The following is a 17,089-nucleotide window of genomic DNA, read 5'->3' as shown; positions in this document are numbered from 1 at the left end:
TAGACTGTTACTCCTGGTAGGTTATCATGCCTTTGCTTGGTTACATATGGATTCTCCTTGGACACGCAATTATGGCAGTTAATTGTTCCATCAAGTTTAAACGTTGCTTCATCTAACCAAACAATTCGATCTTGGAAATATTGCTCTTCTTAACATCTGTTAATGAACCACTCACAAAATTTGCTTCACCTATCAGGATCACCCTCATTAAGAGCATGGAGAAGTCTTGGAGTGTAAGGCTTAAAGTTCTGAGTTCTATGAAAACTGCTTCTGCAGATCCCAGTCTCATAAGAGCATTGCCTCAGATTTCTTTGGCGATCATGTGTATGCCTGGATTACTGCATCGACACTGTCATTGTCTGTTGATCTTCTTTCGTCTACTATTTCCCTTTTTGATATGGTGCACTGTTCCTTCAACGTCAAACTTATCTCTGATTCTTGTAATTGTTACTCTTGTCGATTGTGGTTTTTCAAATTAAACTCTCCAATGTCAGCGTACCGCACTCACATTTTCTGTTTTCCAGTAACACTTTAGCACCCATTTCCATTGTCCGAATCATAATGCCATGTTTTCTGACAATCTTGCAACAAAAGAAAGCTTTGTTATGTTTTTCACCAGCTTCTAAATTATTACCCATAAAAACTGAATTTCTGTCTCCTTTAATTAGAGAGATATTCTGTTTCAAAGAATGTATACACTATTTTGGGACACCATCAAGTGGGAAAGTGCCGGTAGACAGGCACAATAAATAAAACACACACACACACACACACACACACACACACACACACACACACACACACACACACAGACACACAGAATTTCTAGCTTTCGCAGCCGACGGTTGCTTCTTCAGGAAAGAGGGAAGGAGAGGGAAAGATGAAAGGATGTGGGTTTTAAGGGAGAGGGTAAGGAGTCATTCCAGTCCCGGGAGCGGAAAGACTTACCTTATGGGGAAAAAAGGACAGGTGTACACTAGCGCGCGCGCACACACATACATCCATCTGCACATACACAGATACAAGCAGACATTTGTAAAGGCAAAGAGTCAGAGATGTCAGTTGAGGCGGAAGTACAAAGGCAAAGAAGTTGTTGAAAGACAGGTGAGGTATGAGCGGCGGCAACCTGAAATTAGTGGAGGTTGAGGCCTGGCGGATATCGAGAAGAGAGGATATACTGAAGGGCAAGTTCCCATCTCCGGAGTTCGGATAGGTTGGTGTTGGTGGGAAGTATCCAGATAACCCGGACGGTGTAACACTGTGCCAAGATGTGCTGGCCGTGCACCAAGGCATGTTTAGCCACAGGGTGATCCTCATTACCAACCAACACTGTCTGCCTGTGTCCATTCATGCGAATGGACAGTTTCTTGCTGGTCATTCCCACATAGAAAGCGTCACAGTGTAGGCAGGTCAGTTGGTAAATCACGTGGCTGCTTTCACATGTGGCTCTGCCTTTGATCGTGTACACCTTCCGGGTTACAGGACTGGAGTAGGTGGTGGTGGGAGGGTGCATAGTACAGGTTTTACACCGGGGGCAGTTACAAGGGTAGGAGCCACAGGGTAGGGAAGGTGGTTTGGGGATTTCATGGGGATGAACCAAGAGGTTGCGAAGGTTAGGTGGACGGCGGAAAGGCACTCTGGGTTTGAGGGAGAACCTCTCACAGAAGAACCCTAAAAGTGCCCCACTTGTGACAGGATACTTCCCGGGACTGGATCAGACTCTGAATGTGGCTCTCCAGCAGGGATACGACTTCCTAAAATCCTGCCCCGAAATGAGATCCATCCTTCATGAAATCCTCCCCACTCCACCAAGAGTGTCTTTCCGTCGTCCACCTAACCTTCATCCCTATGAAATCCCCAAACCACCTTCCCTACCCTCTGGCTCCTACCATTGTAACCACCCTCGGTGTAAAACCTGTCCCATACACCCTCCCACCACCACCACCACCCAGTCCAGTCCTGTAACCTGGAAGGTGTACACGATCAAAGGCAGAGCTATGTGTGAAAGCACCCATGTGATTTAACAACTGACCTGCCTACACTGTGACACTTTCTATGTGGGAATGACCAGCAAGAAACTGTCCATTCGCATGAATGGACACAGGCAGACAGTGTTTGTTGGTAATGAGGATCACCCTGTGGCTAAACATGCCTTGGTGCACGGCCAGCGCGTCTTGGCACAGTGTTACACCGTCCGGGTTATCTGGATACTTCCCACCAACACCAACCTATCCGAACTCCGGAGATGGGAACTTGCCCTTGAGTATATCCTCTCTTCTCGTTATCTGCCAGGCCTCAACCTCCACTAATTTCAGGTTGCCGCCGCTTATACCTCACCTGTCTTTCAACAACTTCTTTGCCTCTATACTTCCGCCTCAACTGACATCTCTGCCTGAACTCTTTGCCTTTACAAATGTCTGCTTGTGTCTGTGTATGTGCGGATGGATATGTGTGTGTTTCTCTCTCTCTCTCTCTCTCTCTCTCTCTCTCTCTCTCTCTCTCTCTCTCTCTCTCTCTCTGTGTGTGTGTGTGTGTGTGTGTGTGTGTGTGTGTGTGTGGACCAATTGAATTATACATGGCAGTTGTGTTGGGGAGAAGAGATCTTGCCTGTTAGCACAGCGAATGGCATACTTTGGCATGTCACATGACATTGATGTCATCGGATTTTGCACTGATGGTTGGCATGGCAGTCATGTAAAGCATGAGAAAGCCATGTGATATCAAAGCTTTTACCGTAACCAGATAATGAATGCCCAGACAATTGGAACGTTCGTATCTCAGGTTGCAAATGTGCTGGGCATTCACAAGATATGGTATAGGTCTATCTTGAGTACCTCAATTCAGAGGAAACATTGGATTCAGCTGTGACCACTGTTGCAAGAGAAACTGCTATAAGAAGCTGTATGGTACATTGGCTGGGGCTGATATTGACTATCACTCACAATGCAGGAAATAACTCTTGAGTCAGTGTAGGACAATAGCAATTGGTGAGTGACCATACCAACCAGAAATCACCATCTACTTACTGGGTATGATAGGAACTACTCCACATTTATACCTTTTCTCATCACAGGGTACAAAAAATCATGGGAACAGAATACTGCCAATTGATACTTTAAGCATGGATAAGGGTCATGTAGATTGATGAATTGTGGTACACATTTCTGCAAGTTGTTGGCAGATAAGAATGCCTTGAAAAGTGCATAGCCTGCTTGCCAACAGGGCACTGTTCATATATGTGCTGGAGAGAGCTTGTGGATAATGTAGGATGAAAGGAGCCCCTTGATGTGTAGCTTAAGTTTATCAGCAGTGAAAAATACCAAAACCAACTGTCTGATCCTGTGCATCCATTTGTATCATAACAGGACCCAGCAGGTAACATGTACATTTAGCAAGACGATGCACCACACACCATTCTTGAATTGTGTAAGAATGGTTTGGCGAATAATGTTTGAATGGGGTGTTGGGTGGAGCTGCTATTGAGCATACTGGAGACACCAACAGGAGTAACATTCGTATATTGCATTCAGATGTGACCAGTCTCTGTGAATTGTTGGCATTGGTTGAATGGTCATCGATCAGGATGTATCTTGTGATGTGCATGCCACCACCGTGATGCCAAAAGGGAGTATTGTTCATAAAGGTTAAAAAATATGCTTTGAAGTGGTTTACCATTTAGCCTTCCTGATTGTGACTGTTCTTATTAAAAATTTATTAACGTAAATCATTGATTACCCCTTAAGTAGGAAATATTTGCACTGCTTTTAGTCTAATGTAAGCATTTATCACACTTGTGTGGTATTTGCATATGACCCACACTCTACCAAGTTCTTATTCTATCGGAATCCAGCTATGGATATCAGTTATGCCAGATTGTAACATAATTTTTTATGTACCAGGAAATGTAAGATGACTGGTGAATCTAGGAGATGGCTGGTGAAGATAATAGTGTTCCCTTCCAGACCGAGGACATTTGTATTTTTATAATAATAATAATTGTGCCTGTAGGTTGTGTCATCAGTCTGTCTATTTTTACAGTTCAGGAAATTAAAGATGCAAATTGTTCATATTTCAGCTAGTTAAATACCGTAGAATATTCTGTTTAGACTATTGAATTTGAAGATCTTAGATAGGGAACCCTCCCTTTAACCATGAACAATGCCATGGTGAGGAGACTTGCATGCAGAGTCTGTGGAGAGTCCAGACTAATACATGCTTTCCAAAGATGGGCAGCAGCCTTTTCAGAAGTTACAGAGACAGTTTGCCACATGGTTAACTAATGTGGCCCTTTAACATTAGCCAACATGGCCTTGCTATATTAGTACAGTAATATAGCTGAGAGCACGGAGAAATAACACCCATTATATTCCATAAAATTCTGGCATTCTGAAGTTCAGAATGTGGATAACTTAATCAGATAGGTAGAGTAGAGTAACTGAAAAGAGAAGTATGTGAACCAAAGTGTGAGGTATAGTGGGGATAAAGTCTCATTTACACTGGAGCAAATGGAAGTTAATGAAAGTGAATGAGTATTCGCAGACAGTTCGCCAGTGTTCACTACTGTTGGCTTGTATCTTTGAACAAGCATTTATGTGGGAGGGAACAGAAAAGAATAATCAGCACACAGAATGAAGCACTACATAGTTAGAAACACAATGCAAAACTTTAATATATTCAGAGAGGATTAGTTTGCATGGTGAGAGCACTGTTTTTGATGAAATATACAAATTGGCACAGGAAAAGACTAATTTGTTCTCTGGATTTGTTTGTAAGTGGGAAACAAGTTGTTGTAGCACAGTCAGTACTGAATTGCAACTCCAGCTTTCCTTTAGCTTTATTGTCAGACTTTGCACATGGAGGGAATTGACAAAAGCAAAGGAATGCAAAAATTTAGTAAATTACCATGCCTAATATGGCGCAGGATAACTATTGGCATTCTAAACAATTTCTAGTTGTTTCAGAATGGATAACTGTAGGTTCTGCATGGTTTCTGAAAAATAGTGCCAAGTCCAGTTAACAATTATGGAAGGGGGTAGCGATTGTACACCCTGCTCTCCAAAGTTGACCACAAAGGCTAAATAGTATGTCCGGTGAGTGGTGCCCAAGGGAGATGTGACAATTTATCCTCATGCATACGAAGCCAGTCCTGGGTGGTGCAAGCTCTGTAAACAGGCCACCTGTCATCTTGGAATACAGTACCACCATTGGAGAACAAGTGTTGTAGAATGGGGCGGACCCGGTCAGCCAAACTGATCGCATAATCCTTGGCAGTAATGCGACCTTGCAGAGTAACTGTTGGACTCATGGAATACCACAATATGGCTGTCCAAGTCATCATGACCTCCCACCATGTTTCACTTTTGTGATGTACTGTTTGCCAGAAGTTGGAAACAGTGTGAAACAAGACTCTTCCAACCAAATGACTTCCTTCCATTGCTGCATAACCCAGATTTTGTGGCTTCGAAACCATGTTTTCCTGTTATGGGCATTTGCATCACTAATGAGGGGTGTGGAATTCCAGCTCACCCTGCATTTCCCTGCTTAGGAAGTTTCCTTCATGTTGTTTTAGTGCAGACAGAGTTCGTGAGTGCAACATGCAGTTCTGCAGTGACTTCTGCGGCTCTGTCCTCTTCCTTTTCTCCACAACCCTCTTGAAGGCTGTGCATCACTGTCACTCAGCACACACTTTCATATATGGTGTGACTTTGTGCTTGATGTTTTGCCACTTTCCCTGTATGTGGTATAAATCTTTGATACTGTGGCTCTTGAAGCACCAAAATCTTTGGCTCCCTTGGTCATGGAAGCATCTACTGTATGAGCACCAACAATTTTCCCACATTTGAATTCACTTAGCTTGAACCAAATGTACTCACAACTACACAAAATAGTGTTCTGACCAATGCAATGTGTTGAAGACATTTACAGGTGCCGGTTGTAGTCATATATAGCAGCGCAGCTTTCAAGCTTGGCCGGTATCTCCTTTTATGTTCAGGCATGCATCTCACATCGTAGTTCAGTGTTTTTTGTTCTGTCCCTATACAACAGTTGGCACTTTTTGGTGGCTTCTCATTACCATTGAGGAGCAAATTTAATAGCAGAACCCCAGCAAATTTAATAGCAGAACCCCAATTACTGATGGTAAATATCACCTGAAGAAAAGCTAGCACTTTCTCTTTGGTTGGCAACTGGAGACACTTACAGTAGTGCCTGTTTCACATTTTGATAAGCTACTGTATTTCAGGTAGTTTCTGATGTGTGCAGTGATATATGCAAACCATATTGAGGGTTTTATTGAAGTTTTTATAGGGAAGATAATATCGATAAAATATGATTAATTAAATCTGAAATATACATACAAACTGTCGCATAGGCTACGTGATAAAATCTGCTGTGTAGTTTGTTAGAGTGCAGATACTGTGATTACAGGAAAATCATTTATCTTTATCATAAAAAATTGCTAACATAAGTGATACGCCGACCATATAATTACAGCTATCACAAATATTTTTAGTTTTAATCAACATAATAGATATGTGTTTGCACTTCTTTACTTTCAAACAAAATTTTTTATGCTCTCTCCTTTTTAAGAAAATAAAAATACAAGCCGTGTGCTTATTCACTTTGCTTATGTCTGATGCAGGTATGTAATGAATTTATCACCTTTCTCGCATTCCCAGATGGACATTTGAGTGCTTTGGGAATTTTCTTCCAGTCATAAGAAGGAAAAAGTAGGTGAAGAACATAATCTGGAGGAAACTAATGAAAGAGAAGGTAACTGATAGAAACTTATCTGGAGCACAGTTTAATCATTGCAAACATTTGGTTTCAGAATTTTGAAGGAAGAATGTATACACGGAAAAAACCTGGAGAGATCACAATGTTTCAGATAGATTACATAATTGCAAGACAGATTTTTAAAACTACAAAACATTTCTAGGAAGAGATGTGGGTATTGACCATACTTTGTTATTTCTGAAATACAGAGTGAAGCTGAAGAAATTGCAAAAAGGTACTAAATGAAAAAAGATTTGGAGAAGTTGAAACAACCAGAGACTATTGAGAGTTTCAAAGGGAGCATTAGGCAGTGATCTACTGATATACGAATTGAAAACATCCAAAGAAGAATGAATAGCTGTGGGTGATGAAACATTGAAGACAGCAGAGGAATAACTAAGCAAAAAGACAAGCAGAAATCCTTGGGTGATATTAAATTAATTGATGAAAGCAACTGAAGCTAGCAAATATAAAAGAATAAAAATAAACCCCACTAAAAGAATAAACTGAACTGAAAAGAATGGCAAAGCAGGGATGACCAGAAGAGAAATACAAAACTATGGATCTGTAGGGAGCTTGGTATACAAAAAATTAAAGAAACTTTTAAAGAAGAGAAAATTTTGGATGGCAAGCTCTTACTAAGCAAAGAAGGGAAGGCCAAAAGATGGAAGCAATGTATAACGAAAATAAACTTGATAACAACCTTATAGGAAGAGAAGAGGAAGCAGATGAAGATGCACTGTGTGATACATTATTGTGGAATGAATTTGGTGAAATGCTGAAAGATGCGTAAAGGCTTGTGGAATAGATGTAATTTCTTCAGGATTATTGAGGTCCTTTGGAGAACCAACATTTACAAAACTGTTTCACCTGATATTCAGGATATGAGAGACAGATGAAACCTCAAACATCAAGAACAAAGTGAGAATCCGAATACAAAAAACCCAGTAACAGACAGGTGTGTTTCCAAATTGTCAGTTGAATAAGGAGTAGTTGCAAAATACTATCAAAATAATCTACAGAAGAATACAATGAATCGTAGCAGTTTACATAGAGAGAGAGAGAGAGAGAGAGAGAGAGAGAGAGAGAGAGAGAGGATGGGTGAGATGAGGTTGGGCTGTGGAGGAATGTAGGAACACCAGAGACAATACCAACTATACAAACTATATTAGAATATGACAATGAAAACAATCAATTTTTCACAAAATAATTTAATTGAATAGATAAAAAAAACTACTCGCCAAACAGTGGTGGAACACACACATTAGAGGAAGTTGTAATTGGGCTAGCTTTTGGAGCCAGTAGCTCATTCTTAAGGCAGAAGGATTAAAGGAGAAGGAAGAGGGGTGAAGGGAAAGGACTGGAGAGGTCTAGGAAAAGGGGTAGATTTCGGAAAAGTCACCTAGAACCTCAGGGTGGGGGAGACTTAACATGTGGGATGAGAAGGAAAGATTGATTGTTGGGGACTGCATCAGACAAGATTTGAAAACCTGAGAACTCGAAGGTGGAAGACAGGGTAATATGCAAGACAGAAATTACTACTTAATCATCATGCATGAGTTAATAAGAGTGAAAAGCTAAGAGCAACATTGTATATAACAGAGGTGGGAGGAGGGCAGTGGAAAATAGGCAGGTAAGACAATGAAAGGTGCAGGAAACTAAAACAGAGTGAAGAAAAGAGTAATTACTGTGAAGAAATGTTGGGTCAGAAGAAATTAATGTAAATGGGCGGGTGGCAAGAACCAAGGACATGATGTAGTGCTAGTTCCCACCTGTGGATTCCTGAGAAACTGGTGTCTTGGGGGAAGAATCCAGATGGTGCACATGCTGAAACAGTTGCTGAGGTCACTAAAGCCATGTTGGAGAGCATGCTGTGCAACAGGATATTGCATGTTGCCAGTATCCACCCTCTATGCTCATTCATTGTAACTGATAATTAGATGGTAGTCATGCTGATGTAAAAGACTGAATAGTGTTTACATAACAGCTGGTATATGACATATCATTTCACAGGTGGATCTCCCTTTGATCGTATATGTTTTACCAATTACAGGGCTGCTATAGGTGATGGTAGGAGGTTGCATAAGGCAAGTCTTACAATGGGGATGGTCACAGGGCTAGGAGCCATAGGGTAGGGAGACAGGTTCAGAAGGAGCATAGAGCCTGACAAGAACATTTTGGGAGATGGGAGGGTGACAAAAAGCTATTCCAGGTGTGATGGGCAAAATTTCAAATAGAATGGATCTCATTTCATGGCATGATTTTAGGAAGTCATGGCCCTGTCGAAGTAGCTGATTAATACATTTCAGGTCAGGTGGTCCACGAAACCTGCTTTTGAACTAGGCTGGTGGGGAAATTATGTGCAGTGAAGGCTGAGGTGAGAATGGTGGTATATTGCTGTAAAGAGTCTGCATCCAAACAAATATGTTTGCCTCAGATGCCATGGCTGTATGGGAGGGAATGTTCAACATGGGAAGGATGGCAACTGTCAAAATGTGTACTGCTATTAGTTGGTAGGTTTAATGTGGATGGAAGTGTGTAGCTGGTGTTCAGTGGGGACAAGATCAACATCAAGGAAGGTGGGCTGGGATTCGGAACAGGACTATTTGTAATTTAATTGTGAGAAGGTATTCAGAGATTCCAGGAATTTTAACAGTTCAGCCTCACCATGAGTGAGAATGTTGAATGAGAAAATGTAATCCCACATTTCTTGAATTAATAGCTTTATAAAGTTTTTTACAGTTGACTTGAATGCATTATTTGAAATTCTAAATTTGTTGTTGTGGTCTTCAGTCCTGAGACTGGTTTGATGCAGCTCTCCATGCTACTCTATCCTGTGCAAGCTTCATCATCTCCCAGTACCTACTGCAACCTACATCCTTCTGAATCTGCTTAGTGTATTCATCCCTTGGTCTCCCTCTACCATTTTTACCCTCCACGCTGCCCCCTAATACTAAATTTGTGATCCCTTGATGCCTCAGAACATGTCCTACCAACCGATCCCTTCTTCTGGCCAAGTTGTGCCACAAACTTCTCTTCTCTCCAATATCAGGGAAAAAATATGGGAAGTGAAAGATTAATTAACTTCAACGTGTACAGAAAACAAACTGGAGTTTTTAAGAGCCATAGGACCTGTAAGGGACTTTATAATTGAGCCTATCCTCAATGTTATTTTACCTGTACATGGAGCAAATAGTGAAGGAAACCAAGGGTAAGCTACTGAAAGGAATTGAAGCTTTCAGAGAAGAAAAAATTCTGTGGTGTTCTGATGGCATAGAAATTCTTACACCAAGGGACTTAAGAGATCAGTTGAACAGCACGTTAATGTCTTGCAAGTAAGTTATAAGATGACATCAACGAAAGCAAAAGAAGGGGAACAGAATGTAGTTGAATTAATTCTGGTGATGTGTGGGGAATGCTTCTAAAAGTAATACATGGGTTTGCTGTTTGAACTGCAATATAATTGATAATGACTTAAAACAGAGAAGATATAAAACACAGACTGGGAATAGCAAGAAAAGTTCTGTTGATAAAGAAAAAAAATGTAACATCAAATATAAATTTAATTTTGAGGGAGTCATCTTTGGAAGACTGTCTGTAGTGCAGCATTCTGCGGAAGAGAACTGTGGACAACACACAGTATTGCAAAGAAGGTAATAGAGATTTTCCAGTATATGTTACAGTAGAGTGCTGAATTTTAGATGCATGTATTGGATAACTAAAGCAGAGATTCTCCATTGAACTGTGGAGAAACGAACTTTATGAATCAATGAGTTATTAAGACACTTGCCATGGCATCAAGGAACAGTTAATTTGGTAATGAAGGAATCTGTGAAAGATAAAAAGTATATAAGAAAACCAAAGCTTGAATTCAGTTAGCTGCTTCAAGTGAATGTTGGAAGAAGTATTTATGCAATGATAAAGAGACTTGTACAGTTTGGACTAACATGGATAGTTGCAGACTGAAAACAAAAACTACAAAGCAACCACAGGTAATTCAATAAAGGAAATGTGAATTCTGTGACTGGGAGCTAAAAAGTATTGACTACTTTTGTTAAGAAAGGATATGCATATGGCACAGAAAACACGATATCCCCTATCATATTAGAAATTATACTTTGCAAGCAGACTGTGTGTACTCTTCTGTATGCACTCATTCTCAGTGTGTAGTCATTACATTTACTTTGTGTTTAATGTAACACACTATTTTCATTTGACATCATTGAAAGATGAAATAGTTGATTACCTGCTGGTTTTATGATAGTTATACATTCACAGGTTATAGGTTCGGTAATAAAAAATGCCAAACAGTATTAGTACCTGGGATAATAGCAATTTGTCAGGTTTCTCCATAACTGGCGTAATATTCTGGAAATGTAACTTGACAAAGTAATAATTTAAAAAAAAAAAATCTTAGTGGAATTTGAAATCCACAGTGCATTAAGGAATACATGTGCAATGTAAAAATCTTTTAACAAGACAAATTGTAATATGCATGAGAGGAAGTTAGTGTTCACTGCAAGAAAGGAATACAGAAGAGGAGATAAACTCAGAAAATAATACAAGAGGAAGACACAATACAAAGTGGGAGAAGGGGAGAGAGAAAAAAAAGAGATACATGATTGAGATAGAAAAAGAGGGGGCGAGAGGGAAGGGGGGGAGAAAAGAGAGAGGGAGAGAGAGGGAGGGAGAGGGAGGGAGAGGGAGGGAGAGGGAGGGAGAGGGAGGGAGAGGGAGAGGGAGAGGATTATTTTGTACAAATATCAAGCTCAAATGGAACATCTGGTCTGTATTCTTTAGGCTTAGGTCCCCATCTCCACCTCTGAAATGTAGGCAACTGTGTGCGCTCGAATCAAATTTGGCAGATGCTGCTTTAGTACCTAATAATATCTCCTAATAAGAACAATATGATGGGTTCTTCAACTAGGAAGCCTTCAGTCCAGTACCTGACAGAAATTGTTTGTAAATCATTGCAAGTTTCTGCATGTTTTTAATAATGGAGTGTTCTTGCTAAAAATTGAAATGTACAGTTTTTTTCACCTTTTTACCATATCATAAAGAGGCCTTGCAAATGCTAAATGTCTTATCATTCATCATTAGTTTCTAATATTGGTTTTCGAACTTGTTTTAGACTGTTGCAAAACAAACGGAGGTAATACAAAAACTTCAGTCTGAAAGAGACAGGTATTGCCTAAAAAATGAAGCTCTGCAAGAAAAACTTTCTGATTTACAGAATCAGCTTGATGTAAGTTAATTCTTTTATTGATACATAAGTATTACATTTTATTAGTGTATACAGGTGGCTTTATTTTCTTTATTGGTGTTATTTAATACATTTTATGCACATTTTACTTTCACTTTCCTTCCATATCTTAAAAAGGACTTGCAAATGCTATATATCTTCATATTCAATGTGTTAGTTTCTAACACTGGCTTTCAAACTTGTTTTAGACTGTTGCAAAGCAAAAGGAGTTAATACAAAAACTTCAGTCTGAAAGAGACAGATACTGCCTAAAAAATGAAACTCTGCAAGAAAAACTTTCTGATTTGCAGAATCAGCTTGAAGTAAGTTAATTCTATTATTTATACATATTGTATTGTATTTTATTAGTGTATACAGGTGGATTTATTTTCTTCGTACACATTTTTCAGGATAAATGTATGGAAAATGGCGTTCTTGAGCAACTACAGACAGAAAAAGATTACTATAAGAGAGAATATGAGAAACTAAGGGAAAAACAAAGTAATGCTGATGCTGAAACTGCAAGTGTAAGTTTTGATCAAAATATTTGATTTTCTTAATTTTCTTGTTTGCCTACATTTATATTTCTTCTTGTGAAAGTGTGATAGTTTATGGTAGTAATTTTTCTACTGTTAATTTGAAAGTTATAGATAGAAGCAGGTGACTAGAGTTCACATTTCATAACTCCTGGAAGGCTTTAGTACATTCTGATACTATAATTTAATAAATGAGATGTAAATATACAGCATTAATTTAGGTAAGTATGTTGCGATTTTCATGTTAGCTACACTGTTTATTTTGCAAAACCTCAGTTTTGGTGAAAAAATGTTATTTGCATATTGAGATGCCTATGAGGGCTACAGAAAATACCAACTGGTTTTATTTCATCATTCTATACAGGCAGATGTACTATGGAAATGCCCAGTCATAATTCGCCATTTCAGTCACAGCTGCAAGAAAACATCAGTGACTGCAATCAGGTTCAACTGCCAAAGATAATCTTCAGAAGTATAAACATAAAATGGAAAAACTTCCATCTCTCATGTAAAAAGAAAATCTTGGTCAGCAGTTCACTGCAAGCAACATCCAGTGCCAAACTTGATATCAGTGGTTGAAGTTGACAGTCCACATAGTTGTTTTTGAGGAAGTGTTGATGTAAACTTTGTCTTTATCAACTTGATTTTTTCAAAACTCATTTCATCTCTAGCTACTGATATAGTTAGGAGTACTTATAAACTTACAAAAGTATTGGGAAATATGTCATTGCTTGTTGTAATATAAGATAATGAGCTTTGTGGAGAACTTTCAGCAGGAAGAATGGACACAAAGATCAAAACTTCATAGCTTAGTTCCTTCTCAGTTATGTCACATTCATGACTCTCTCTTAACACATTCTCAAGGACCACGCATGCAGCTTTGTTTCCCACCATCAAACATTTGCAGATGATCAATATCATATAGAAACATAAGCTCTTACTATCACTGTCTATAAGCTCAAATCGAGCAGGATTTGCACCTTACCCACTAAGGTCTCCTGACAGTTCTCTGTATTTTATTGTCTGTGGTGAGTGAAGTGAAGTGATACATTTGAAAGGCTGGAGCAGTAAACTGACTGCTCTTGTCAAGATGTAGATATGATCGAGGGTTGTTGGAAAGAATTCATAATCCAGAGCAGAGATGAATATCGTATTGCATCTAAACATGAGAATGACAGGTGAAGCACTTGCCTCAACAGGTACATGTACACAGTAAATCCTAACACATAACATTCTGAAGCAATATTGTATTTCTTGTTAGTAGGCCATGAATGAAATTCTGTTCCAGTTATATGTACACTTAATCCTAAAGTTAAATTTGTATAAACTAGAAAATAACTTCATATTGAAGTCAGTTGTGGCTCATAACCACATATTTGTATTTACCACACAAACAACTTATTTGATTTGGAATAATTTTACCCTTCATAAGGTGTAGGCTTTCACGGCCAGTGTCATCATTAGTTAAAATGTCTGGGCTGAGAGACCGTGGTCGATCTGTAAAACTACTTCTTCCTGACGTATCATTGCCTACTGCGGGCAACGTCTTCAGAGTTGAGGTAACGACTAGTTGCCAGGCCTTGGAGGTCCCTTTTATATAGAGTGCATAGGGAGCACCACCATATGTAATGTGGGGCCAACAGTAAGTCTCTCTCTTACTAACGTCATTATTCTAGATCGAAGGTAATCTGTTGTCACATTGTTGATGCAAAGTTGACCACCATATCTTGTCTAAATTTAACATTCTTCATTTATATTAAAATTTTTGTGATGTTTCTGAATCTTTATAGCTTTTCTATAAAGAGAGCAATGGAAAACAAAATTTTTGGATGTATCAGTAATTAAACTGGCAGATGGGAGTCTAGGGCATAAAGTGTACAGCAAAGATACACACACTGCCCATTAACTGCATAAGGATTTGAACTGTCATCCCAGGCAGAAGAGAATGTCCTTAAAACATTGGTGGATGGAGCTAATAAGATCTGTGAGCCAGTTTATTTGCAAGATGAACAAAATCATTTGTGAATGGCTTTTAAGGGAAATGGATATGCTGACAATGAGACATATCAAGCACTTCATCCCAGAAGAAAAGTGTCTGATGACATTAAGCAACAACTACTGTCAGCTGGAAAAGTTTTTCTTCCATTTATTCACAATGTTATGGACTGTATTGGGAAACTTCTGGCCAAGTTTCAAGTTGAAACAATCTTTAGACCCACCAAGAAAGTTAGTGAGTGTTTAAGATTGGTGAAAGACACAAGACACCCCTTAGGAACTCCTGGGGTGTATAAAGTTTCGTGTAGCTGTGGGAAGGTTTAAATTGGAAGAGTGAAAAGAAGCGTCAATACCTGCTTAACAGAACATGAAAGGAACTGTTGACTAGGACATACTGACAAATCAGTTGTAGTGTAACATCTTTTTAAAGACAGTGATCATGAAATAAAATTTAGTGAGACGAGCATGCTAGCCAGGACATTGCATCATTATGCGTGTATGTATAGGGGAGCTATAGAGATTTAGAAACACCACAATAATTTTAATAGAAAAGTGGAAGACTTAGAGTTAGGCAAGAAATGGCAGCTGACTTTGCTCCGACGGTGTGACATGTGGGAGACTGGAATAGGCGTAAGGAAGAGTGTAAGACAGGTGGAGTACAGGGACTAGGTAAGGTTGGTGCTAGGAGAGTGACGGGAATAAACAGTGTTGTAGGGAGAGTTCCCAGCTGTGGTATTCAGAAAGGCTTGTGTCGATGAGAAGAACCTAGAGGGCAAAAGGCTAGAAGCACAGTCCTCAAAGTTGAACAGTCCATGTTGTGCAACCTGTTTGACAACATGTCTTCTCCTGGCCACAGTTTGACAGAGACCGTTTATGCAGACTGGCAGCTTGTTAGTGATGATGTCCGCATAGAATCCATAGGATACATCCTCCCACTACGACCTACTACAATCCTGTCATAGGCATTTCGCACCGCATCAAAGGCAGTACCAACTGTGAAGAAAGCAATGCAGTCACCAAGATAGGTGCAACCTCTGTGCATCTTAACTTTGCATATTTGTGAGAGAGAGAGAGAGAGAGAGAGAGAGAGAGAGAGAGAGAGAGAGAGAGAGAGTGTGTGTGTGTGTGTGTGTGTGTGTGTGTAGACTGTGGTATTCCTTAGCAACAGACCACACAGTTTTCAAAAACATATTTCTGTAGATTGGAATGTTTCATCATTAAATGAGGCCTTACAAGGTTAGAAACTATAAGAAGTCACCAGTCGATGTCTCCTATGATCTATCCTAGGTAACTGATTTTGAATATCAGCAGATACTCATAGAAAAGACCTACCATTATGAAATCGTAGGACCTACTGGTAATAGTTGAAATCGTACTCTCAAGACAGAAAGCAAATGATAGTTCTTGGTGTCTTAGATAGGCACTGTGGTGGTCAGTATATCATCAACTAACATTGTGTGATGTCAGTGACATACTCAAAGAATTATATCCTGATTCGCTACTAACTACCTCTTGATAACTCTTTGAAACTGAAGTGGTTTTAGACATGTCAAAAAACATTTAAAAGAAAACAGAAGACATAGGTGCTTCAGATAACAAACAGTTGACAGAACAGATACTCTCTTCCAAATTCCTAGGTATTCACTGTGAACTGAGGTAATAATTTCCTCTTGCCAGTTAGCAAGGTGTGAGGCAATATTTGCCTTCAAGAACTATCTTCTGGTTTGAAGACTCGCCATCTGTCAATATACTGTACCTTCGTCTTTCATCCAATAAAGTGGTATGGTATAATATTCTGAGTAATACATCGGTTTGAAAGACAGGTCTAACAGATTTTGAAAGAGCAGTTATATGAGAAGTTCTCCTATGTGTCAGTACATTTGTTCCATGATGTCTTTGGTTGTAAACAACACTGCACATTATGAGAGAAATTATTTGCCATGATCAAGTACTAAAAAGCAGGCAACTCTCCAGTGTGAAATTAATGGTTTGTTTGATCGAAAGGTATGCAGTTTTAAAATCTTTGACATACTGCCTAGGAGTATGAAATGCATAAGAGGCAATAATTTGTATTGAAATGTAACTTAGGGAAATCCTTGACCTATTTTCATTGTACTATGTAGATGAATACTTTCATGGAAGTAAAATCTAGTAAGGAAATTTCTCTTCGTGTAAACACAGGATTAATAGATAAATGTTATTACTCAGTGTTCAATGTCAAAATGCTATAAAGGAAAATTCTGGTAATCACTTTCATATCTTGAATAAATCATAATATAATACTGTACCAGTTCTTACCATCACTTTGTAATTGCTTGTATCTTCAGTGTTAAATTTTAGTGGAGAAACAGTGTAACTCAGGTTTGTATTTAAAGTTTACTTGCGTGATTGTTATTGATATTGTGAGTTGGTGTTACAACTATCACATTTTTGTGCCATTTATTCACTTGTTCCATATCTCAGTGACTTGCTTGTATTCAAGGATTGGTGAAGTAGATATACTACAAATAAACATATTAACAATTGTCTTGTAGTTTATTAG

The 17,089-nt window shown here is 39.1% G+C and overlaps 1 protein-coding gene across 2 annotated transcripts in view; it reads left to right on the top strand.

Annotated features, from left to right (window-relative positions):
* Positions 1 to 17,089, top strand: part of LOC126281309 (centrosomal protein of 135 kDa) — a 355,520-nt gene that overhangs the window by 112,980 nt on the left and 225,451 nt on the right. For both annotated transcript variants that reach the window (XM_049980149.1, XM_049980148.1), the window contains exons 9-11: positions 11,906 to 12,019; positions 12,226 to 12,339; positions 12,427 to 12,543. In XM_049980149.1, coding sequence (XP_049836106.1) covers positions 11,906 to 12,019; positions 12,226 to 12,339; positions 12,427 to 12,543 — 345 coding nt within the window. The remainder of the gene's footprint in view (positions 1 to 11,905; positions 12,020 to 12,225; positions 12,340 to 12,426; positions 12,544 to 17,089) is intronic.

Source organism: Schistocerca gregaria, chromosome 7 (assembly GCF_023897955.1).
Source record: "Schistocerca gregaria isolate iqSchGreg1 chromosome 7, iqSchGreg1.2, whole genome shotgun sequence".
Taxonomy (NCBI): Eukaryota; Metazoa; Arthropoda; class Insecta; order Orthoptera; family Acrididae; genus Schistocerca; species Schistocerca gregaria.
This window is presented reverse-complemented; position numbering and strand designations above follow the sequence as displayed.